Raw genomic sequence first — 26021 nt, 5'->3', positions numbered from 1 at the left:
CATGTTGAATGTGAAAATAGAAGTCATTGTGCAAAATATCAGTCATATCGGACTAAAATTGACTAGGTTCTTAAGAATTAAAACCAAGGTTGTCGTATAACCACTTTTTAACCAAAAATGTTTTTTTTTGAAAATTTTATATACTGTTGTAAGAACAACTATATTGCCATATTGCTAACAAATGCCCCATCTAATAATTTTGTTTCTTACCCTAATAGACACTTATACAATTGCGTTTCAGCCATTTTCTCATATTTTTATTGTACTCCTTTTATATCTTTGTAGCACAAAAGGGGCAAATAATTCGCCTGGACTTTCGCAATTCATTTCACATAGAAGAGAAGGAGGACTGCAAATTTGACTTTTTAGAGGTAAGTCTGCTAAAGCTCAAGCATAGAAGAGGCAAATGGTACCATGTGTATTTTAAACTAAATTTCTCTCTAATGCCGAGTTCATTTACGCCATCGAAAAAACAGCCTTGGTTCATTGACTTAAAAATCCTCATGACTTAGTACTTCAGGGTTTTGGGAAAAACAGATTAAGAAACCAGTAAGGAGGGGCAAAAGTCGGGCGGTGCCGACTGTATAATACCCTACACCTACCCTATAAGCACAATGTGGGACCTATATCCAATTCCGAACCAATTTTGATGGACCTCGGCAAGCAAATATTTTCAAACTGTAAAAACTACGGTTGACAAAATGACAACAAATTTCTCAGATAATGTGGTAGTTGTCGAGGAAAGCCTTGTACAAAATTTTTGCCAAGATTGGTCAATAAATGCGCTTGCAGTGGCTCTTAAAGTGAAAATCGAGCAATGTACATATATGACAGCTATATCTAAAGCCGATTTCTATGAAATTCACCAGTAATATAGAGAGTCATAAGAAAATCCCTCCTATAAAATTTCGACAGAATCGGATAAGGAATGATCACTTTTTTTCAATATTTCTCAAAATTAGACTAACATGACATGAGAGCTATATCTAAATCTGAACCGATGACCAAACTCTATATATATTGTGGTAGTCATCGAGGAAAGCGTTGTGCAATATTTTGGCAAGATTGGTCAATAAATGTGCTTGCAGTGGCTCTAGGAGTGAAAATCGGGCGATATATTCAAATGAGAGCTATATCTAAATCTGAACTGATTTCCATGAAATTAGCCAGTAATGTCGACAGTCGTAAAAAAATCCTTCCTGCCAAATTTCGTGAAAATCGGTTAACAAATGATCATTTTATTGCATTATTACTGAAAATCGGACAAACATATATATGGAAGCTATATCCAGATCTGAACCGATTTTTACCAATTTCAATAGACTTCGTCTTCAGGCCGAAAAACATGTCCGAACCAAATTTGAATACGACCGGATGAACACGCGACCTATACTTTGTACAAAAATTAACATGGACAGACGGACAGACAGACGGACGGACAGACAGACAGACGGACATAGCTAAATCGAATCAGAAAGTGATTGTGAGTCAATCGGTATACTGATCAATGGGTCTATCTCTCTCAAACTAATTCACTAAGTTATAATACCCTGTACCACAGTAGTGGTGTAGGGTACAAAAATATTAAAACCAAATGACACTGATCGACAAAAACGTAAAAGTTGGAAATTTTGGGAAAAAAGTGACCCTGGGTGCTCAAGAGATCAAATGCAAGGGTGTCGATTATATGGAACTTTGTCGTTTCTATTGAAGAGAAGTATATCTTTGCCAAAATTATGCTCCATCCATATTAATGGTAGATGGCATAAAAAAATTAAAAGTTTCTGCAGCCACTTCGAAGTGAGTACATGTTTTCCATCGCAATCAATTGTGGCAGTTACAATTCAAACAACCTTAACTGTAGGCATGCCTAAATGGAAGTTTCTGCCATTGTGGGTGTAATAAAATGATTGTAATTCTTTTTTACCCCCCTCCCATTTCAAATAGAAACTAGTGCTGCTTTTATTTGGAAATGTTTATTTGTTCAAAACACCAACATTTCAGACGCTTTATTTCCCAGCATCTTGGCCGTGTTGCTCCGCCTTACCCTTGCCCGTTGTTTAGCTCGAAGGGTTTGTTCTCTAAGTTTGCTTGCAAATGGGGCCAAGAGAGTCGAATGAGTGTGGCGCAGCGTTTACCCGTTTTAATGGAGCAGCCGAAGAAGCCTTTCAAAAGTTGCCATTTTTACAAGCGCTGAGTGGGTCAAGGATTCTTCGGAGTAGAAGGCTACATAAAGAAAAACAAAAAAAAATGGATGTTTTTTGAAATCTGTTGAAGGAAGGGAGGATTATGCCTGTCGTGAAAATGGCTTGGGAAACTAGAATATAGTCCATGGCGCTGTATCAGTGCAGTGGCGCTTTGCTTTTGGATGATATTTTGTAAAGGGATTTGTAGGCACATTTTTTTCTTGGTTTGCTTGGGAAATGCCATTATTGGCCAGGGGCTGTGGTGGTCTATCAGGAAATGATATCTCTTTTATTACAACTCTTCAAGTAACCATTAGAGAGGAACACAGCTGAATACTTTTTTTGTGGTCAATGGAATTTCTACAAAGCCATCTCTTTGTGTTAAGCCTTAAATTTACAAAATAATAAAATGAAATGAAAAGCTAAATTGCTCATTCATTGAGATTTTGCTCCTTTTAATGCAACTTGTTAACTTCATTGGGATTCAATGCTGTAGAGTTTACCATTTGTTTGGTTTGCCTTTTTCTTTGTGACAAAGACGGTTATGCAAACATTGACTGAGGGAGCGTATAAGCAACCCTTGTCCGATTATGTATACGCCATAGAGTTGGATAAGGGAGAGTTTTAATAATCTGTGCATTAGTATTAGCGTTATGGTAGTTGAGTTGATGGCCCACGGCCACTGGTTTGTTGGCAAATGTTTAATGTGTTTTACTTATCGACCCTCTGGGGCCCATTTCTCTTTCTGTGACTAGCCATTGTAATACATTAAAAGCATAGTTTAAACACTAAACAACGGTTCTATGGATCAAAGACAAACGAAGCAAGACCCACTCAACAATTATTTCGAAATTGTATATAAAATTATCTCAAACGCTTCGCAATGGTTAAAAATGTAAAAATTTGTATTGGATTTTGTTATAATAAGACTATGATACAAAACTTAAAAACAAATATTCAGGGGTTTTGATATGCCAATTCTGTTTTGTTGGAGTTCATTGAAACTGGAAATACCTTTGGTTGTTTTAGGCCACCTTATAGGATGTGCAAGTGAGACTTGCATAAGGCACTCATTTTAACTAATTTCTAAAGAAAGAACAAATAGGTTCAACACAACAAATTGCATAAGTCATCTATTTTTTTTAAATAATTTTTTTAATATTATCCACTTTCGAAAGCTTGTTTAATTTTCTTTCTCATTATATTAAAAATACGTATGAGGCATTCTCATAAGAAAAAGTGATCATATTGTTTTTTTGGCAATTATATATGTTTTAGTACAGGTAAAAACCAAAAAAGAGCATCATTTTAAGTCCGTCTAATGCAGGTAATTTCGAACCGCTATAGCTTTAATACAAATGAGTGGATTTAGGAATTTCTATTGAGCTGCTTCTGCAAATTTTAAAATTATATATCACAAATTAAAAAAAACAATTAAGAGCGTGTTAAGTTCTTCCGGGCCGAAACCTTTATACCCTCCACCATGGATTGTATTTTTCGAATTCTATGCGCTGTATCTCTTTTTGGCAAACAAAGAATACTGAATAAGAATATGCTATTATGTAATATTTCAGTTCATTCGGATAAGAATTGCGCCTTGTAGGAGCTCAAGAAGCAAAATCGGGAGATCGGTTTATATGGGAGCTGTATCAAGCTATTGATCGATTCTGAGAGAAGCCGTTGTACAAAATTTCTGCGCGCTCTATTGGCTCAAGAATCCAAAACCCCAGATCGGTTTATATGGCAGCTGTATCAAATTATGAACCGATTTGAATCATACTTAACACAGTTATTGAAAGTGAGATCATAATATATATATATCCGGGGTGGTGAGTATCCAATGTTCGGCCCAGCCGAACTTAATGCCTTTTTTCTTGTTAATCCTATGAGGAGCAAAGAGCCGTTAAAGCTTTCAATAATCATGGTTTTGAGACCAGTGACTCATTGGGCCAAAAATTCGATCCTGGTGTTGGGGCTGCCAACAGCGCAACCAGGTTTGCTTTTAGGGTTAATCCGCCCAAGGTCGGACGAAAGTGCTTTGTTAGCGTTAACAAGGGACACCAAGTCCTTACAGGACAGTGGGTGAGGTTGTCTTGGAAAGGAAAGTTTGTAGATATGTGATATTCGTGCTCGCGTCACTCTCCCACTTATATATATAGGGCCCCTATATACCGATCTTTCAATTTGGTTTCTTGAGCCCTAGAAGATCCAATTAAGTCCATTACCTAATAAAGCTCTTGAGTGCCTGAAGGAAGCAATTCTACTCCAAATTTATAGTACAAAGTCCATGGGATTTATTGCTTTACCTCCCATTATTGTTTAGTTTCTACTTTTAAAATGAAATCCTGCAAGAACTTCACGCAAGCGACCCATGGTAGAGGGAATAAAACATTCATCCTGGTCGATCCTAACACGTTTTAATTTGTTATTTTTTAATTTTGTTGACATGTGACTATTCCTTTGCTAATATTCCTCTAATCCTTCATCTTTCTTTTTCAGATTCGTGATGGCCAGTATGGATTTTCCAATCTCATTGGAAAGTTCTGTGGTACAGATTTCCCCCCGGAGATAACATCAAAGGAAAGATACCTGTGGCTACATTTTCACTCGGACGAAAGTATAGAATATACAGGATTTACGGCGGTATACGAATTTATGGATAGAACACGTGATGGTAAGTTTTTTAGTAACCAATTCAAACATAATGGCTCAAATCATCATGTCTTCATCATATTTGTTTGTTTTAAGGGACCCTTTTGCCTACAGCTATGTAGGTTCATTATTTATTGTATTTATATTGAAGATCTTCCGATCTTCCCACAATTTTGCACAGCATTTTGTGTCCAACTATTTCTGAACCCATACATGTGTAGTACTCGATTTGCCTTTTTGAAGTCATAGAACGCACATTTATCACCTCAGCTTCGCAAAGATTTTTACAGAAATCCCCTTATGTCTCTCTGCCGCTACAAAAAAATATTGCATTTCAAATTTCGGTATAGCTGTCCCATTCATATATTCGCTGCCTAATTTTTAGTTACGTAAAATTATAAAATTATATTCCACTAACCTCCTTTGGACTACTTCGACTTACAATCACTGTGGTGCAAGATATCAATAGTTCAACTTTAATTAACTTTAGGACTATCATACTGATTTAATATTATACTACATTGTGGAACGCAACAAAAAATATCAGAAAAAATTGCACTGATTATAAAAGAAGAGCTAAGCAAAAAAGGCACGTATATCGGCGTTTTGAAAATTTACGTCTAAAAGCAACCTCCTTAGATGGGGAAAGTACACCCAATCTGGACAATTTTGTAACTATCCGGGATACGATTACTAGTAACCCTTTCATTTTATGAATGCAGTGGCTTCGGCGATATTACTTCCAAGGTTGCAAGAAAAAGGTGGTAAACTTTAACCCCCCAATCAACTCACTTAAGTGGTATTTTAGGGCTCTTTTTTAAAAAGATTTAAAAGCTCATCCAAAATTAATTTGTGTCTACAAAAGTATTTGCTATGAAATTTTACAATACAAATTGTAAGAACAGGGACAAACTTCTGACATATCAATGAGTGCTGTCCGATTCAAGTTTAAGCTCCTTTTTAAAGCAGAGTCCAAACGGCGTGGTGCAGTCGGACACATTTCTGGGGAGAATTCAAAAACGAAAATGTTCCCTTTATAACATTTGCTTAAATTTCTGTCGTACTTTTTACGACTTTGTGCATGAAAGCTACATGAAATTTCATTTAAAATGGATCAAGTTAAAAAAAAAATATTTTGCATCAAATTTCACTGTTAGTCATAAAATAGAGCATGACAAAATTTGTACTAGTCAATTTTTTTTTAAAGTAAAATACTCCAAAAAGTATAGAAAAATGCATGTGGTATACAATTGCACAATATTCATAAATATTTTTATACCCTTCACCATAGAATGCGGGTATACTAATTTTGTCATTCTTTTTGTAACTCCTCGAAATATTCGTCTAAGACCCCATAAGCTTGACTTCTTGAGCCTCCGATTTGGCTGAAATATTGCACGACATGTTTTGTTATGACTTGCAACCACTTTATTAAGAATGCCATATAAACCAATCTGGGGTCTTGACTTCTTGAGCCTCTAGAGGGCGCAATTATTATCCGATTTAGCCGAAATTTTTACCAATTGTGATCAGATCTCAGTTGGTAATTCAAACTTTTTCAGAGTTTATTTGGATTTATTTCGATGTTATGGTTTACAATTATGTTAAAAGCCTTCCATTTTCGCACAACTCCATTACGCTTTTGAATTATGATCTGCTGCCTTCGTTATGCAATAAATAAAACCAAAAAATACTTATGGGAGTTGCTGTTTTCGCACATGCAAACTTCATGTACCTGGCAGCCATTTGTCTGTTGCTCTAATATTGTTTGCCATTGGTCATGGCCGCATTTTTGTACCCAAGGCGAATTGTCACTCTCCAAGTTTACCATCTGCACTCGACCGAGCTGCTTCATACACTGACTGCTCTTTGCTTAGATAAAAAAAGTATGTTGTGTGTGAGAATGTGTCTACCCCAATGACGAGAACATTGCAATTTTTTCGATTAAGCTGATATCCCAAGATATGTGCGTTACATATGTGTTTTTTATATTCATAAGATTTTCCTTATATACGTCAAAAACGAACAAAGTGCGTTCTAATCGACATGTATTCTCATATGTATACATGTGAATGTTGCACGAAATAAGAGTCAGTTTTAATCGAAAAAATTGCATATTTATTCGATATTTCATTTTTCATATTAAATTTTTCGTATGTATCACACGATATGTACAACATTCACAGTTTCTATCTTTGAAAATACATATGACAATACAGATCGTGTAATAGAAACTTCAGGATTATTTTATGGTGTATGAACACAGTAATTTACAATAGAGTGAGTAGTCTAGTCAATAAGAAGAAAATATTTATTCCGGTAAGCGAATAAACGTTTGCTGCTATCTCTTTAATTGCTTCCGCAAAGAGTTTTTGATTTTACAACAAAAAGGTCCTTTAACCGTGGGTGAAGCTGCTAAGGGTTAGTTACGTTCAATATTGAATGTTCAAACGAAATGTTACACAGTTGCAATAAAAGGAAAACTTCGTATTTAATTTAGTTAGATTATCGTAATAATGTTCCAAATTCATTTTAACTGAATATTTAAACCTTTTTTAAACACGGGACCTAAAAGACTCCTCTAGTGAGTCAATTGAGGGCTAAAATGTTCCATAACAATATTCCTGGCAACTTGGCCAGTAATAGTTCCGAAGACGACATATTCATATGAAATGAAAGGATTACGAATAATTGTACACCAAATATTTTCATAAATTTCCAGAAGGGTGAAATTTCCTCCTCTTGTAATATGCTTCTCTTTTTGGCTCTTCTTTCACAATGTGTTCAGTTACTTTCTGATGTTTTCGAAAAAATTCAGTTTTGTTTCACTGTGTTTTTATAGCCAATTATGGCATGGACATAGACATCTGCCAATGTCATGTTATTGAATTTTCACCCACACACTAAACAATGCCAATCACTGTAAAAATTTGTTTTTTTTATTTAAACAAAATATTATGAGCGTTCATATTGAATTTGGCCTAATTGTGGGTGGGGGCTTTATAAAGCATTTTCTTTGGCGGGGGGAGGTGAGGTTCTTATCATCACATATGCATTGAAGTTGACAGTATACAAATGGCATACACTTAAGGGACCATAACCACTGAATGGAAAATATTTTATTGGCTACTTTGTCAACTCTGTGCACCCACACATTGTGAAGCCATACGCCCTTGTACGCTCGAGCTCTCAGCGTCCCTTTTCGTTGGATGTATGGAAGTGGAATATTCCACAAATCTTGACAAACAATGGAAAAATCAACGAAGCAATAAAACATAATTCTCTGAAATAGAAAATCCAAATCTCACAATTCGTTATTCAGGAGAAGAAAGAAAGGCAGAACGCAACGCAAAGTCCTTATTGGAAATTGATGAATATTTCATTCGCCACATATTTTGGTAAACAAAATTGGGGCCATTCGTTACGATAAGCCGGTATGCACAAACATGAATTATCGCTCGCAAACGTACCCGAATCATCTGTATTATAAAGCCATTATGTCTATGAAAATAAAACGGCATTCTCATGCAAATGTCTTTAATAATTCTTTTGACACTTTCGTTAGCTCCAAGTACGGATTTGAACTGCACCATCGAGAAGCACGGCGATGAGGGTTTCGTCAACAGCACCGATGTACCGACAGAGATCAGGGAAATTGTAGCAGCCAACAAAATTGCCTTAGACTGTATGTGGCGCATACAGGTGCAAGAGAAGTGGAAGGTAGGTGGAAGATAGTCGGCGACATCACCATCGACGTTCATATGCTAATCGAAAGTGACAAATCTGTCGCATGGTATACATCCATTTGAATTTCAATTATGATTGTTTTGCCACATTCGCAGCCTTGTGCTCGGCTGCAAACACACATGAAACTTAAAATTCTTATTGATTTGTATGGTAATATATATATTTTTTTCTTTTTTAATGCGTTCTCGCCACTATTGACGTCCAAACCAGATTCAGGTGAAGTTTATAGACTTCAAATTATCAAAGCCCAACGATTGTGATGTGAATTTTCTCGATATTTTCCCTGAACAAACGGTTATGCCTCTGAGGTGAGTACGATTTACAAATGATATTTGCATAGCACATCATAATGCAAGCCTAGCCAATTTTGTGGGCTTTCATGTATAGACTTAATATTGAATTAAATGCTTTCAATTATGCTGAACTTGACAGCTGGAAGTGTTGCAGAAATCCGAGCAAATCAAGTTGTATTCGAATCACTCGCAAATTTCATTAAAAACGACTCCAAAGGACCAAGTGAAAATGACCCTGGTTTACCAGTCTCACACAGACACAAATGGTTGTTAGTATTGCCAGCAAATTGATAGAATGCCCGCAGATGTCAAGGAATACACGTCACTGGGGTGCACCGTTGACATATATTTTGTTTGGTTTAACATCAGTGTGTTGTTGAAGTTTGAATAAACTCCAAGAAGCCAGCCAAATGAGCATCTTAATTTTTTTCGTAAAATAACATAAAAATATATAAGACCGCTATAAGAATTAAGTAGCCAACATCCTAGCCAGCGCATGGGTGAAAGTGTAGACCTACCAGAACACAAATTTCAAAGACAACTTCAAACTTTTCAAATGTATACTGCTCTGAAGTAAAACAAACTCATTTTGATTGAAAAATGTATTTAAGTTTCATTTTCAATTTCTTTAATTAATTTCTTTGATAGTAAAATAGTTGTTCCATTGGCCATAATTGGAAATTTGCAAAACGAAACATAATGTTATTCAACAATTGGTTTATTAAATGTGGTTGCATTTCGGTTCAACCTTATATCTCATCATAGCTACAAGCAGCCAACATTCAATCAAATTCTATGTTGTCGAGAAACTATTCCGACAGTTATTCAAACTGCTTGGATGTATGCCAGGCAAGTGGCACTCCAGTTCAAAACTATTGCTGCAATAGGGCTGACAACTTTAGCATCTGCACCAAAGGCATTCATAGTTTATCGCCGCTCTGATTGATGGGGGCGCAAACAAGCAAACAAAATATCAAACAAGAGCTTTGCACTGTTGCTCACACCGCTGCCAACCAGGGCAACTGCCAATGTTGCTTTTTGTTGCTCGTTGCGTTTTGTGCAAAACACAAAGTTCACTTGATAGCATCGTCTCAAAATCACGGTCTGACCTTTGCCCATGGAGTTGGTAGGTCTTTGCCGTGGTCATTGGTTCACGCCCGCTAAGGAGAAAGAATTTGCATGAGTTGCACTCGTTGCAGTGATTGCGAATAATCCGCTCACCCACATCGTTGTTTCAATTTATTTCTCTTTTTTTCTTTCCGCCATACTTGCAGAGTGAAAAACTTTTGTGGATCGGCGGGAGAGGGCATTACCTCGGAATCGAATGTTTTGCATATGCGCTTCTATGCGGAACAACAAGCCGTCAATTCAACATTTGCCATTCTGTATACCGCTTTTCGAGAAAAGGGCAGTGGAAGTAAGTAAAAAGGAATCTGTGTGTGTGTGTGTCTGCATGTGTGAGTGTAAACTAGTTTAACTGTATTATGCGAGAATGCGTACGATTGATTGTGTGGAGGAGTATACCTAGTGTGATATAAAAAACGAACTTTCAGAGGACTAAAATTTTTCATGATTTTTGATCATGATTATTGATAACTGATCATTAAGATTCGATTAAAATACTGGATTACATAAAAAACTTCAAACATTGACTATTAGCCATATTCTACTTATAAGGACTCTAAAACAAGAATAACGAATTAAGGATTTGTTCTACGTTTAAGGCTGATGACCATTAAGAGTATTGAAAGTCCAACGGAACTTTAGCAGGCGAATGAAGGGATTTGTATATACACATACAGTGGCACAGAAATGTCTACATACTTCACCCAACTACACAGTTTAGCAAAAATGAAATCGGCATGTGATAAAAAATTCACTTAATAAATAGAGTATAGCTTATTAAAATAAATTAAAGTATTCATAAAGACTTGTAAAACGTTCTTTGATAAAAATAAGAAAACTTCCTTTTTAAGACAGAGAATAGTCTACACGAATGAATTTTAACAGTAAATTAGAGATATTTTAAAATGTATGGTTAATGATTGTATGTCTTTAAAAGGTTCTTAGTACGAGCATATAGTAAGTCCGCCATTCAGAGTTAGTACGTCACTAATTCTGTTTTTCATTAAAAACATCATCTTTCAGTTACTTCTTTTGTAATCTCATTTCCTTTTTCACTCTGAGCATTTATTCTAGATCCAGCTTGCTTGTTATTAGTCGATTTCGAATACGATGTCCCAATTCACTCCACAAATGATCTATGGAATTTAGATCCGGCGATTGCATTGAATAATGTAGTTGAAAAGGAACATTATATTGAAGACATTCCTTTACATTCGTCTACAATGGAAGACTCCGCTCAGAATTTAGACATTTTTTTCCGTCGATTGCTTGAAATACATCTCATTCGTGTCGATAAGCACCATACATTTAATTCCAGCCGCAGATATGCGAAACCATGATTGTGTTATGTTTAAAAGTGGTCCAAATATCAAAAGTTGATATAACTTCTCAATTATATATCTATTTTTCTAAGCAGTGCAAAATATATTTTTATGCCCTCCACCATAGGATGGGGGTATACTAACTGGGTACTTGGACCCAAATTTTAATACCATGTTCATTTTCTAGTCTCCAATACTTTTCATTTGATACCCTTGTTGTGCCCATCGGACCACTTTCGGATATGGGTGGCGTTTTTGGGCTAAGGGGGAGGGTCCGCCTCCACCCGATATCTGAAAATTATATAGCCTATGTTTTCTTCCAGATAATCGTACACAATCTATGAAAATTTTTAGCAAAATCGGTTCAGCCAAGTATCATATAGTCAAAATGGGTCTAATGGCATTTTTGAGGATTGGTGTGATCCCATATACTTCGATCTGATTTTGTATCTACTACTAAAGGTAATCTACTCCCGAAAACCTTTCATTTGAGCCCCATATTGTAACGAACGTCCAATATGTCTGTTTGGGGGAGTCTTAGGGCGTCCCACTGTGTACTTAGACTCAAATGTTAATACCAAATTCGAATTCTACTACTCCAATACCTTTCATTTGATACCTATATTGTCTCGATCGGTTCAATTTTGATTTTGGGTTCTGTTTTTGACATAAGGGGGAAGGTCCGTCCCCCATCCGATATCGAAAAATTATATAGCCTATGTTTCCTTTCAGACCAATCTACGCAATATGTGAAAATTTCGAGAAATTCGCTTCTGCCGTTTTTCAGTCTATACGGAAAAAACAAACCGAATCCCATATATCCGTGATTGAGTAATGTGCCCATTTTGGGCGTTTTTGTGGGGGTGGGGTGACCCCCTATACTTCGACATGAATTTGTATGCCAGACTCGTTATCCACTCCTGCATACTTTTCATTTGATACCCATATTGTCCTTATCGGTCCACTTTTGATTTTGGGTGGCGTTTTTGGGGTAACGGGGGAGGGTCCGCCCCCTTCCGTTATCCATGAATTATACCGCCTATTCCTACTTGAGAAATATAGGTGGCAACATTTGTTGCTTACATTACTGTTTTATAAATTTTTATGCTTTGGCAGTGCTATTGCCTTTCGGTGGCTTTTGCCTAAATTGTCCTTAAATAAGTATTATTTATTTTACCCAAGGATTATTCCATATTCCGTTTCAACTGTCATGAATTCCATTAGCACCTCCATATCCCACAAATCTATGCATGTACATAAAACAACACGCGGTGTGTATTAAAGTTAATAAAAGTTGAATTTCTGTGGCATTCTAAACTTCTTTTTTTGACTTGCGTGAGTGAGTGTGGTTTTGGTTTTCTTTTTCAGAGTGTACCGAAGACGAATACGATTGTGAGGATGCCACCTGTATTGCTGCCTACCTGAAGTGTAATCAGCGCGATAATTGCAAATTCCGATGGGACGAAGAGAGCTGCGAGGTATGTATGGTTAAAACGGATCTACGGAATTCTTTTACATTCAGTTTCATTAGTCTAGACCACAGCGAATACGGGTTTGCCATATAAGTGGTATAGCATTTCCTCCATCAATTGGGAAGGTGAATATTCATGGACGACGACGAGTATTGGGAAAAATCTTAATTCGAATTGACGAATAAGAGCTAATTAGAGAGCAGGGAGCATTTCTGTGGTAATTTTCCAAACGCAACACCATGGCAATAGTCTTAATTGAATTTTGTCAAACTCATTTTTGTTGTTTTTTTTTTTTTGTATAGAAAGAAATACACACCGTAGGAAGGGGAAGAGATCTAAACCGAATAACAAGATAAGCATATTTGGCTTAAAGTTTTTGAAAGATGATACTTTTAATTAAAGCGACTACCTTCACAGTCACACTAAACTCAAAAGCATAGCTTACTGATGATTTGCATATGAGCCATTCTCATTAAGAAGGGAATGAAGAAAATTTATGGGACTTTTGTTGACAACGGTCACGTTTTAGAAGCAAAAAAAAAGGACATGATCTTTCCACATAGGAACAAAACTAAAATATCCACTCCACAATTAAAAGCTCAACAAACTTTTGATAAAACATCATACCAATGAAATTTAAGCAATTTTATCATTTTTTTTATTACTTCCACATGGAAGCTATTGTATTATTTTAGACATTTGTTTAGTTCCCAAATAAAACAGGATGATGTTTGGAATTTTAATTAGTTGATTACTCTTTTAATTGACTTTAAGCAAACAAATAAAACATCGCAATTTACTCTATCCACATCAACTACTGGAGATTTACATTTAGGTTTTATCGATAGTTCAGTTAATATGTCAGCTTTAAACAAGTAAATTCTGATTGAGACCATACATAGGACATAATATCATCAATAACGAAGGAAGGAAAAAAATCACTTTTTCAGAGTTTGAGACATACACATTTTAAGAATTAAATCCGTCCGTCTGTCTCTCTGTCAAAAGCATGCAAACTTTCAAAGGAGTAAGACTAGATGCTTGAACTACAATGTGTTGGGATTGTAAACAAGCTTAACCGGCTAATGCAATTGATTTTATTAACTTCCACAATCCGTGCAGAGTATTGTCTGAACTGGTACACAATCCGATTAAGCTCTCGTATAAACCGATCCACGTTTTGATTTTATCATCGTTTTCAGATCGTAATTCTATTCAAATTGTATGCCTTGGAAACTTTGTTATGAATGCCAACTACAATCGTTGTAATGTTTGTCTACAAAAAAAGCCTCTGTAAAAACTTCAAAATGCAATCCATGGTGAAATGTATTGAGTATCTTATCTAAAAACATATGAAATATTACAGCCATGTTTGTGACTGCTATAAATATGGCTCTACATGACTTCCGTGGCTGCAAGCATGTTAACTCACATGCTATTATCACCTTACTATCAATTATTTTCTCATTTTTCATGAATGCTTTTCTGTTTGCATTCGTACAAATGTGATTTGCACATTCTGAAGCCGATATGACAGTCTACCTGTCTGCATTAACTTCGCTCACAATGACGAAGTCATGCCTCTGTTGCATAAGAGAAACCTGAAAAGAAGACTAAATCACTTAGACATCCTTGGATAGCTGTGATATCCTCCCGCCTGACAAGCCGTCATGTAAAGTGTTTGAAAACCATGTAAGGATACAGACACGTTCGCAGCGAAGGCTGGCACAGCAAAAACACGTATCGTTGGAAAAACAAACAGAAGTCAACAATGTAAAAATGCTCCTTGGCACAACAGAGAAACAGAGGAATGAGAAATAGATACACAGACCGGGAGTGCAGGGCGGTGTTGGCGACCATAAAATGTGGTCACCCATATTTACAAATCTATTGCTTTTTCCCTGTCCTAATCGTATTCGTATTCCAGCGACAACAATTTATTTCAATTGTATTTCTACTACGTGTTACATCCGCATTCTAAACGATTTCATTTCATTTTATTTTCCTTTTGTCTCTTCTCCCACATGTTCATCCTCCATGTGCTGCTAATGTCTGCGATGGTTGTCGGTGGTCGGTGTTTAGCCTGAGACTAAGGGACAATCGGAACATATGACTATTATCATCACCGTATTTGGCTTGATCCTGGGCGGAATGGTCATAACATTCCTGGTGAATTGTGTGCGCAAAATTATGCATGACCAAAAGATTATACGGGTAAGTTATCATTTCATATCTTTGTGGTAGATATCCTTGTATGTCTGTACGTCGTACAACCCCCCCAACTCCTCTCAGAACTCGTGTGTGTGTGTGTGTGTTATCCGGCATTTGTATCTCTATTTGTCAAACTATTACACAATGTACACAGCCATAGACAAACTCAGCGTCCAGATGCAGATATGCAGCGACCTTGCAGCAAAAGCGATGACAACTTCCTTTAGCGAATAGAATATGAGAAAAGTTTTCATATCATGTTTTGCTTTGAAAAATTAATTATTAATTAAGTTATAAATTCATAAAGGAAAGATTTTTTGAAAATTTCCTAAAGCTCACCACATATCATTGAGCTTAAACTTGAATCGTACTGCAGGCATTGATATGTGAGAAGTTATGGAATGATGTCACAATATTCTATACAAAAGATGTAAGTGGTCAATAGTGGGAAATTGCAAATCAAAGGTAATTTTATCATGTGCGTAATGCGTAGACATATTGACAAGGTCTTTTGATTTTGTTGTAACCAAACACAGGGTTTTCTTAGAATGGTAGATTACCTTAGAAAGTTTAAACTCATTATGTTTGCAACAAATCGACCCTGGAAAGTATTAAATTTTGATAGCCGTTAAACTCTAAGATGATCTGATGATGCCTATAACTATCTGTCTGTGGTTATACATCGCACTTTTTGTAGGTGGGTATAAAAGCAAACCATAACATTGACATAGAACTAATTATATTCAAGATTATCGACAGAAAAGGATTATTGGCGAAATGTTTTGTAAACAAACCAATTATCCTCCGCTTTGTAAATGGTTGGATACGTTCTTAAGAAGTAAACCGCAATGTCTGCATCTGTACGTGTGTTTGTGCTCTGACTTTAATGTGTATGTCGAAAGTGAAATCAAATCATTTGGTGTTTAGATAGCAAAGCACTGTCTTTCTTAGAATCCTTCCGTAATGCACCATTCCTAAACAAAAGCAATCGGGGAAAAAGAATATCGTCATCGACCATTTCTCCTTATAATCATCCTCTTAGCATATCTCAATTACTTAGACTTAAGATTACAGCCATGAAGACAGTAGCAATTCATCAGTTTTGAAGTTTCATTCATGGTTCCAGAGGCAGCAACAACAATAGATATGTGTTCCATAGGTGTAACAAGCCTAAATCGTATTTTTTTCCTTTTCTTATTTAATAATTTTATTGCTTCTATTAAAATAACGCTTGGAATAAATTATGTTGTACGTTGTTAAGTTTGATATATTCTATTGACTGTTTAGTATACAGAATAGAATATTTAATTCATGAATTCTGTTGTGATAAGAACACTTTACATTTACACAAACAATTACTGACAATTGGATTCATAGAAAAATTCATGGAAATGAGAACTAAACTTGGAATAAATTACCAAATTCAATTCAAAATTGGACTAATTGGACATCAATACCAATTACGCAAATTGAAGTAAAAATATTCGTACATACATTATTAGTCTTTAAGAATAGAAGATTTTGTGTAAGATCTTTTTAATTTATTTATGAACTTTCATATTTGTAATATTTTTATGGAGTAAGAGAAGCATAAGGACATATCGCCCATGTACTTGAAGAGTGACATTGATTAAAAAATGAATTTTCTAGTTAATTATTTATAAATATGCTCAATATGCTCCGCACAATGTTTTACCTTGCGTAAAAGATTCAACTTTTTATACCCATCACCGACCTTTTGTATGTTATGCTCTGCTATGACCTCCAACGATCGTAACAAGTATGGTACAGATGAAGCTGTAATTTTTTGTGCGATTTTGCGCGTTGTGTTCTTTTACGACTTTCAACAATCGTGTCAAGTACGGCTCAAATCGATTTTTAGCCCGATATATTGGGTTGCCCAAAAAATGATTGCGGATTTTTTAAAAGAAAGTAAATGCATTTTTAATAAAACTTTGAATGAACTTTAATCAAATATACTTCTTTTACACTTTTTTTTCTAAAGCAAGCTAAAAGTAACAGCTGATAACTGACAGAAGAAAGAATGCAATTACAGAGTCACAAGCCGTGAAAAAATTTGTCATCGCCGACTATATGAAAAATCCGCAATTACTTTTTGGGCAACCCAATAGATCCCACATAAACCGAACCCCCGATTATCCTTGGTCGGCTCCTTGAAGTTTTCATTTTTGCCTGGTTTGGCAAACATTTGGAACGTAGAGAAAAATTATGCCGTTCAACTAAAGTTATTTGGTGTAAATTTAGGCAGAGTTCCTTTATGCAGCCCGGCCGAACGTAGCAAATTTGTACTTGTTTTAATTTTCTTTTTTTAGAGTTGACATTTTAAAATGCATTTTCTGCAAAATTGATATTTGAATTATGTCACTCTTCAAATAGCCACTATAGAGTGGAAGGCATTTATTTCAATCTAATTAAGTCGTTTCTAGCACATGCAAATATTAAACCACAAAGGATATAGATTTTTGGTAGTACTAAAATCGTGTGACTGCCTCACTGCCTGCCTGTATGTTGTAATCGCGCTGCACCTGTCTCTTGAAATCACTTGGTAGATATGCATTTTAGAATGTCCTATAAGACTATCTTAGAAGATTCGTGAACACTAGACTGCACAAACAATTTGACCAAAATATTATTTTTGCATAAATGTTGTTCAATTTGAAATCTTAATAGAAATTTTTGTATAAAAAATAAACTTAAAAACAAATTATTTTAATACCTAACACCGTCTATCTATTGTACTTTTAATACATGGAGTCCATGTCTACACCTGGTCCGGCTTAAATTTTTTATACCTATTGATATATTGAACAGAACCTTTCATGATTTCTTACGATCGGATCTAAATTGTGGCCAATAAAGTCTAGAAAGCGCATACCCCTTCAAATACGTATGGATTTGTGAGCTAAATGTATATATGAACCGATTTTGATGGGCACACGTATTGGGACGTCAAATAAAGGTCCTCCTGCAATATGTTCCAACGATCGGATTAAGTTTGTGACTACAATTTGCTACAGTCTTAGAAGGCCATATCAAATGAAATAAATGTATGGGAGCTATATCTAAATCTGAACCGATTTTGATGAAATTGTGCACACATATTGGGGCATTGAAGAAAACGTCTTGTGCAAAATGTTGTAGAGATTGGACCAAAGTTGTGATCAGTGCATCCTTAATGTGCTATATCAGATAATATATATAAATGGGAGTTCTATCAAAATCAATAGCGTTCGTCCTTGGACCATAAAAGTGACTTATGCAAAATTTTACGACAATCGGACAACAATTGCGACCTGTACCTTGATCACAAGACTACATGGATGGACAGACAGCCGGACTTAGCTATATCGAATCAGGAAGAGATTCTAAGACGATCGGTATACTTATCAATAGGTCTACATGAATAGACAGACAGACAGACGGACTTAGCTAAATCGAATCAGAAAGTCTTTTCCTTCTTAGCGTTGCAAACAAATGCACAAAGGCGACAAACTCAGTGCAAGAGTAAAGACAAAAGGCGGTCATATCGAGCAAAAGTAAATTGATTTTTTGAAGTCAATGTGGCTCGAAAGCTTGAACTCAAACTTTTTGTAACATCACCAAACACTCTAGGAAGTTAAATATCCACGTTGTCATTGGAGAGTTTGAATCTTAGTGGGAGGTTGTCCTTGTTGCGGCAGGAGTAATATAAGTCCTGCTCCGGGCTATGTTGATTACAGATTCAACTTTTTTCCAGTGTGTCTTCAAGCATTTGACAGCTTTAGGATGTTCATTCAGAGCTACAAATAGTTCTTCAAAATCTTCAGCGTGAAAAAATTTACTTCTCCACCACTGATCACCCCATGTGAATAACCTGTTCCGGGTTTCAGACGTCAGAATAAACGCATGATGAACAAGAATGGCAAGAGAGAGTTGCAGCATGCTTTGCAGATGTTTGGGATCTGGTTAAGCTTTAACAAAGGGAATTCACTACTCTCAGTGAAGTGACAGAGGACACGAGTGTGGTGCAAGAGAAGCTTTATGTCGTCTCTCCCGCAGTTTGTTTGTTCCAGTTTTTCCATTTCTGAAAGCTGCTTTGAATTCATCATAATTACTCATCAATTCCTGCACAAAAAAGTACTGAAAGTTTGGTGATCTAGTTGAATCTTAGAGCAACAACGCGAAGAACGCTATCCAGCACCTGAAGCTGGCAACTGATGAGCTTGGGTGTGGGGTGACCTTTCTTTTTCGAACTAAAACTCCTGTCTTTTTGCCGGTATTCACGCTTGTTGTATCGGCAACAATCATCGCAATTGATCCCCAAACATTGAACTTATCTAACATATTTTGGAGTACTTCTGCGATTGTTTGAGCTTTCCCATCCTTTAGTGCAGTCAATTTTATTTCTTTGGATTCATTCTTGAGGACCACGACCTGACATTTAACGTTCTCAAGGTGTTAGCCGTCAAAGTGCATGCTTCATTTCTCCAGATAAAGCGAGCTTACCAATTATTTGTTCATCCGAACTGTTTTTTCGTTGAAAAAATCATATCTTTTGAACCGAAAAACATAATTGAATGATTTAAACGGCATGAGAAGACTGCTAAGACTTGTAGGTGCTAAATTACTTTAAGTTATCAAAAAAAATTTATTTTTTTTTTATTTTCTAAAATATTGTTATCACAATTCGTTATTTAGTTTTTTTCGGAAATTTTTAGTTGTGAAGCGGATAACTTTAAGTAGCAAAACACAATCTTTCAGTGTTGTAGATAATCTAGTAGTTGTAGATAATCTAGTGTAGTGTTGCTCTCTAACCTCCCGAGAAAAATAGAAACGATATTGGCACATGAAAAGATATTGATCCAAAGGCTGCAGGAATTAGTTTGTGGTAACCAGGGACAGCGAGTTGTGTTAGGCCCTTCGACATCCTTCTTCAATTTGGCCCAGATCGGTCCAGATTCGAATATAGCTGCCATATAGACCGATCTCTTGATTAAAGGTTTAGGGCCTATAAAAGGCGCATTTATTGTCCGATGTCGCCGAAATTTGGGACAGAGATGGCAGTGAGCACTTTGGCCTAGATCGATCAAGATTTGGATATAGCTGCCATATGGACCGATCTCTTGATTTAATTCCCAAAAATCAAGATTTTTACTAATTGATGTTAAATGCCCCAGCGGCAAACGTAAATATAATATAAAACTTTCTCTCATAGAAAAATCTGATTACTGGAATTTAAAAGTCTGATTACTGGAATTTGACTCATCAAATTGCCTTAAAGTTTATCGTACATTACTCTTAAGAAAATCATTATTCGCAAAATATTTCATTGTAAAATCATTTTCTTGGAAGAAATTGAAAAATTTAACAAATCGAAAGAGGAACAAACAAAATTGTAAAATTTAATGATATTCGCCCTAACAGGCAAAAAACTTCAAAAAAATCAAAAAATTAAATTTTGAAAATTTTTAAAAAAAATTTTCACTGTGCCCTAATATACGGTCAAAGCATACAGAACTAATATATTTGTACGAGTATGAGCTCTGCTTTCTATTGACTGGTAGATATCGACCCTTAATCACTACGAGCTCCGTAACAATTGTCTTAAATACTGTATTGTGAAATTCCAAGAAAAACAAACGAAAATTTTTGAAATATTATTTAAAAATGTAAATTAATCAGGGTCGTTTTAGCTTAAAGAGCATTTTAACAATTTTTTATTTAAAACTTTTTAAGTCAAAACTTTTATCTTTTGAAGGAATTACACTGCGATTCGGTCTTTAAAGAAAATTTTATAAAAATTTTGTATTTAAAAACATTTTTTTGAAATTTTTCTTTAGCAAGTTTTTTGAAAAGATGCTATTGAAATTTATTGAAATTTTCGTTTTGCAGAATTTGGCAGAATTTCATTCATTCGTGCATCAGGAAATAATTTTTAAGAACAAAGTCAAAAAAGGTCATTACCCTAATGTACATTGAAAAAATGTTTGTCATAACTTAAAGACTCTAGCCAAAGACAAGCAAACTGTATTTAAAAATGATAAATTTTCCAACTTTTAAAGAAACTTTTCCTTTGGAGAAAGATATTTTCCTTGGTATGAAAGATTGGTAGGTTAATAAATTCTAAAAAAAAGGTTCAAATGTCAAAATATCGTTAAAAGTTAGGAAATTTACTTTGGGATAAGACAACAGTGTACTTTAGTTAAAGACGCAAAATGGTTTTACAAGTTTGAGCGTCTTTAGATTTTTTGTATTTTTTCTTTTAGATTACGATGCTTAAAAAATGAATTTTTCAAAAAATAATAATTGGACAGTCATTTGTGTAGTAAAATAATCTGTCAGCGATCGAAACTTACAAGGGATGTTCGTGTCTGTTAGTAAATAGGAAATTTAATTTAAAGATAGCATCTTTGTTTTAAAGTTTCGGTTCTTTGGCTCATTTTCATTGCAAAAATCCTACGAACATGGAAACATCTTGAACATTTTTCAACCAACGTTTTTTCTGTGTTGTAAAAGTTGCCACAACTTTCAAGCTTACATAACAAACTTTTTGTGCAAATTTTTTTACTTTGTATCTGGATACATAAGCTCATTAATATGGAATTTGGTTCCTATTTTTGTTTTCATTCGATTTATACAAACATTTACTATATTTATTGTCAATATTCCAACATTTCCTATGATACCCACAAATATAATGTAGGGTATTGTATGGTCGCAACCGCCCGACTTTTGAATTTTCTTACTTGCATATGTTTTCAAAAACTCGTTATTAAACAAAACCATTCTCATATTCCATACAGATTAAAGAGTTCATTTCTTCTATTTCTCCTGGAGTCATTGTATATTTTTTGTTGTTGAGTTATTTGTCTTAGTAAGAAGCTTATGGAAGATGGGCCATTGTTCCATCTGTCTTCCTCGTGTGTAATGGATCACCTGAGCACTTTATATGCCATCACTTGTTATTAAGGTTATGACGAACGGAATTATATTTACATACCTACTGGCATGAAGTAACGAATGAGTTGTTGTTCCAGCAAACTTATTAAAAATATATAAACAGTCTTTTGAAATGAATATTTGTTTATTTATCGTTTTTTAAAACAAAAACCCCAAATATAAACAACAAAGTTGAAGAAATAAATAAAATAATTACAAGGCAACAATAAATGATGATATGTGTTGTCCATAGTGAGAGTGAGAGAGATAATACATCCTGAAGAATGAGTTTGGTCTTTAGGCTCATTGATTTTGTTGTCTAAATATATAAACAAAGGTGAGAAAATAAATAAAATAATAACAAGGCAACAATGAACGATGATATGCAAAGAGGATTGAAATAACTGAGAAATGTTTGTGCTCTTAAAATTTTACAGCAAATGTCAAGTTTATAGGTGTCGGTAATTATATTATATTTTCTTCAAAACAAGAAGCTCTGCCGAAAAAATTAAAAAAATCATGTTTACAGAAAAAGAAAAAACAAAACAAAAACACAAACACAAAAATAAACATTAACATTATGCATAAAGGATAAAGGATATTTTACATATGATGAGAAAAAAAGAAAGGCATGCCAATGGGCGATAATCGTCCATCTCTCCGATAATCGCCGATATTGTAACGGAAACCTTACTAGAAGCTTCAATTGAGAAAATGACAACAAAATCAAGATTTCTGACTAAATACGTGGATGATATATTTTGTGTATTGGAAAAAACGGATGTGAGAAATACTCTACAAGTTCTTAGTTCCTTCCACCCACAAGTCCAGTTCACAATGGAATGTGAATCAAACAACAAATTGTCATATCTTGACACCGTCGTCACCCGACATCAAAATAAGTTAAAGTAAAATTGGAATCAAAAAGAAACAGCATCTGGGAGACTTATAAATTTTTATTTAAATCATCAGAAAAGAATAAAAATAGAATCAGTGATAAAATATATCATCAAGAAAACGAAACGAAAATTCAACAAATACTTCGATTAAATGACTTCCCAAGCAAAGCTATTATGGACCTTTTAAAATTCGTCAAGAATAGAACAGCGAACAACGAAGTTGAACCAACACCAAAAATCTTCAAGAAAACAACGTATATCCCAGGGTTTTTGGAAAGGCTTACCAATTCCAATATATACACCAGCTTACTTTAAAAAGCCACAACACACTTAACAGTATATTCAGCAGGACTAAACCAAGTATGAAAAAGAGAACTAATCAAATGTAGTTTATAAGATTAAATGTAATGGGGATGAAACTATTTTATGTCAAATGACATATGTAGGAACAACCAAAACTAAATTAAAAACATGATTATTATCTCACAAAACTGCCAGAAAATGAAAGACAAACCTTTAAAATAAAAAAAACTGCACTTGCAGCACATTGCACTTTAAGAGGCCATACACCAAATTTTAAAGACGTAGACATACTAGCACAATAATCCAATCAGAAAAGACGAATTACATTAGAAATGTTAGATATTATTGACACCCCTACAAACAAACGTATGAACTTTAAGAAAGACGCAGACCATTGTGCTCAAATTTACAGGAATTTGGTACAAAAATACAGACAAAAATGAGAGAGCTTTAGTCGAATTAGTGCGCTGTAAAGGAAAAGTCGATAGTTTTTTTGCGAAATGTAATTATTTTTATACCCACCACAGAAGGATGGGGGTATATTCATTTTGTCATTCCGTTTGCAACACATCGAAATATCTATTTCCGACCCTATAAAGTATATATATTCTTGATCAGCCTGAAAATCTAAGACGATCTAGACATGTCCGTCCGTCTGTCCGTCTCTCTGTTAAAATCACGCTACAGTCTTCAAAAATGGAGATATTGAGCTGGAACTTTGCCCTGATTCTTTTTTTGTTCATAAGCAGGTTAAGTTCAAAGATGGGCTATATCGGACTATATCTTGATATAGCCCCCATATAGACCGATCCGCCGATTTGGGGTCTTAGGCCAATAAAAGCCACATTTATTATCCGATTTTGCTGAAATTTGGGACAGTGAGTTGTCTTTGGCCCTTCGAAATTCTTTGCCAGTTTGGCTCAGATCGGTCCAGATTTGGATATATCTGCCATATAGACCGTTCCTTCGATTAAGGGTCTTAGGCCCATAAAAGCCACATTTATTATCCGATTTTGCTGAAATTTGCGACAGTGAGATGAGTTAGGCTTTTCGATATCCTTTGTCAATATGACCCAAATCGGTCTAGATTTGACCAGATTAAATAAAACTCCAACACCTGTTTTTGTAAATTGTTCGATGACCTCGAGCCAAACCAAGAAGACAAAGTTTTAAAATTCCAAAGGTCAACAATAATTCCCATGAATTCCCATGGCACAATGCACGTATATAGGGTTTCGGCAGTTGTAGCTTCCAATATATGTATCTTTATCTTTTTGCTGTAAATTTGATGTTTTTTTTTATATTTTCGGCAGAGCTGCTTGCTTTGAAGAAAAATAAAACAGTATCCTATAAGCTTGACATGTGCTGTCTTTTTGAGAGCACAAAATTTATTTCAATCCTCTTTGAGAGAAAACATCCAGAAGAATAAGTTTAATCTTTAGATTCATTGATTCAAAATTATGCCATACTCCTATTGCTTGCAAATGTGATTCTTTTATTTGCCTCTTTTACTTTTGTTTCGTAAGCAATTTCAATTAATACGCCTGTCTGAAGGAAACACTTTCATAGCAGCACTATTTCAAAATTCTTAATCATGAAATTATTAACTTTGACCAGCAATTAGAACTCCCATTAAAAACTTTGCATGGACCATTAACATTTAGCATCTGCAAACATGGTTCTCCTTCGGCCTTCGTGTGAGAAATTAAAAGGTGAGGTGTTTTTGCTTCCGCTGCCGCTGCCGAATGTTATGATTATACATTTTAAACTTTATACGCATTTGGGCTTTGAAATGGCAACTTTGAGAAACTCTGCCGGCGTTCTCACCGATCGGTATAAGTCATTGTCTGACATCTTCGCCAGCAGATATGAGCCGTTTTAAGTTGCGCCCCTGTTTTGCGATTTATTTGAAAAAGTTTTACTTAGGGGTTAAGCTGTTGCTAATCGTCTTTATATGGAAATTGTAATGAAATTGAAACTCCCACCCATGTTATTCTCAACATTTTGCTCGTTACCAAACATTGTAGGATTTGACCAACTTTTTAAATGCTTTTTAAACTTTCACTGCAGTGGTGGCTTGTCCTTAACGGAGCATATTTGCTCTAAGGGACCGATGTGTTGTCAATGAGGCTGATGGCCATCGGCCATCGATTAAATTTGTATCCTCATTCCCCGGGGGTCTTTGAGGATGGCACAGTTACACTTGCTTTAACAATAAAACAACCCCATCCCAAAGGCATGCAGACAGCAACTTCAACAAAGCCAATGACCAGCCAACGTTGAATAGCCGAACTGTTGAAGAAATTCCAATAGTCCTGCCAAACTTTTAATTAAAGTCAATACAGTTGTCAGAGCTGGTATAACTTTCAGTAAAAATAGAGTATCTTGAGACTGAATACTGTCATCGAAAGAAATATGCGGATGCTAATGCTATAGGAACGATGATTTCAAAAGGCAAATTCAAATGGAATAAAAAATTTAATTATGAAAATTAATTTGTAGGTAATATCAAAGAATGATAATAAAATGACAACTACAACTTTATGGAATATAAAACTATTAATAAACCAGTGAAAGCGTGCTGAGTTCAACCGAGCCGAATCTTATAGGTCTTATTCACAAAACTTAATGTAGATTTATTACTATATTTTTTGATATTTTGATATTATTTGATATATTTCCTTTATAGAACTGTCAAATAAACCTTTTTTAAAGCTTCATAAAGTTTGGTGAATAAGGCCGAATATATCATGCTTAATGGATATGATTTATCATGTTCCTTGCCAGGTATCTCTTTATAGGTAAAACAAGTAAAAAGGCGTTAAGTTCGGCCGGGCCGAACTTTGGATACCCACCACCTCGGGTATATATG

General features: G+C 35.1%; 1 protein-coding gene across 6 annotated transcripts in view; it reads left to right on the top strand.

Moving 5' to 3' along the window:
• Positions 1–26021, top strand: part of LOC106088334 (uncharacterized) — a 200752-nt gene that overhangs the window by 120200 nt on the left and 54531 nt on the right. For all 6 annotated transcript variants that reach the window (XM_013253799.2, XM_013253797.2, XM_013253795.2 and 3 more), the window contains 7 exons: positions 286–371; positions 4686–4860; positions 8404–8558; positions 8796–8893; positions 10153–10295; positions 12694–12803; positions 14880–15011. In XM_013253799.2, coding sequence (XP_013109253.2) covers positions 286–371; positions 4686–4860; positions 8404–8558; positions 8796–8893; positions 10153–10295; positions 12694–12803; positions 14880–15011 — 899 coding nt within the window. The remainder of the gene's footprint in view (positions 1–285; positions 372–4685; positions 4861–8403; positions 8559–8795; positions 8894–10152; positions 10296–12693; positions 12804–14879; positions 15012–26021) is intronic.

Source organism: Stomoxys calcitrans, chromosome 4 (assembly GCF_963082655.1).
Source record: "Stomoxys calcitrans chromosome 4, idStoCalc2.1, whole genome shotgun sequence".
NCBI classification, from domain to species: Eukaryota; Metazoa; Arthropoda; class Insecta; order Diptera; family Muscidae; genus Stomoxys; species Stomoxys calcitrans.
Note: the sequence above shows the minus strand (reverse complement) of the source record. Positions and strands in the feature narration are given on the sequence as shown.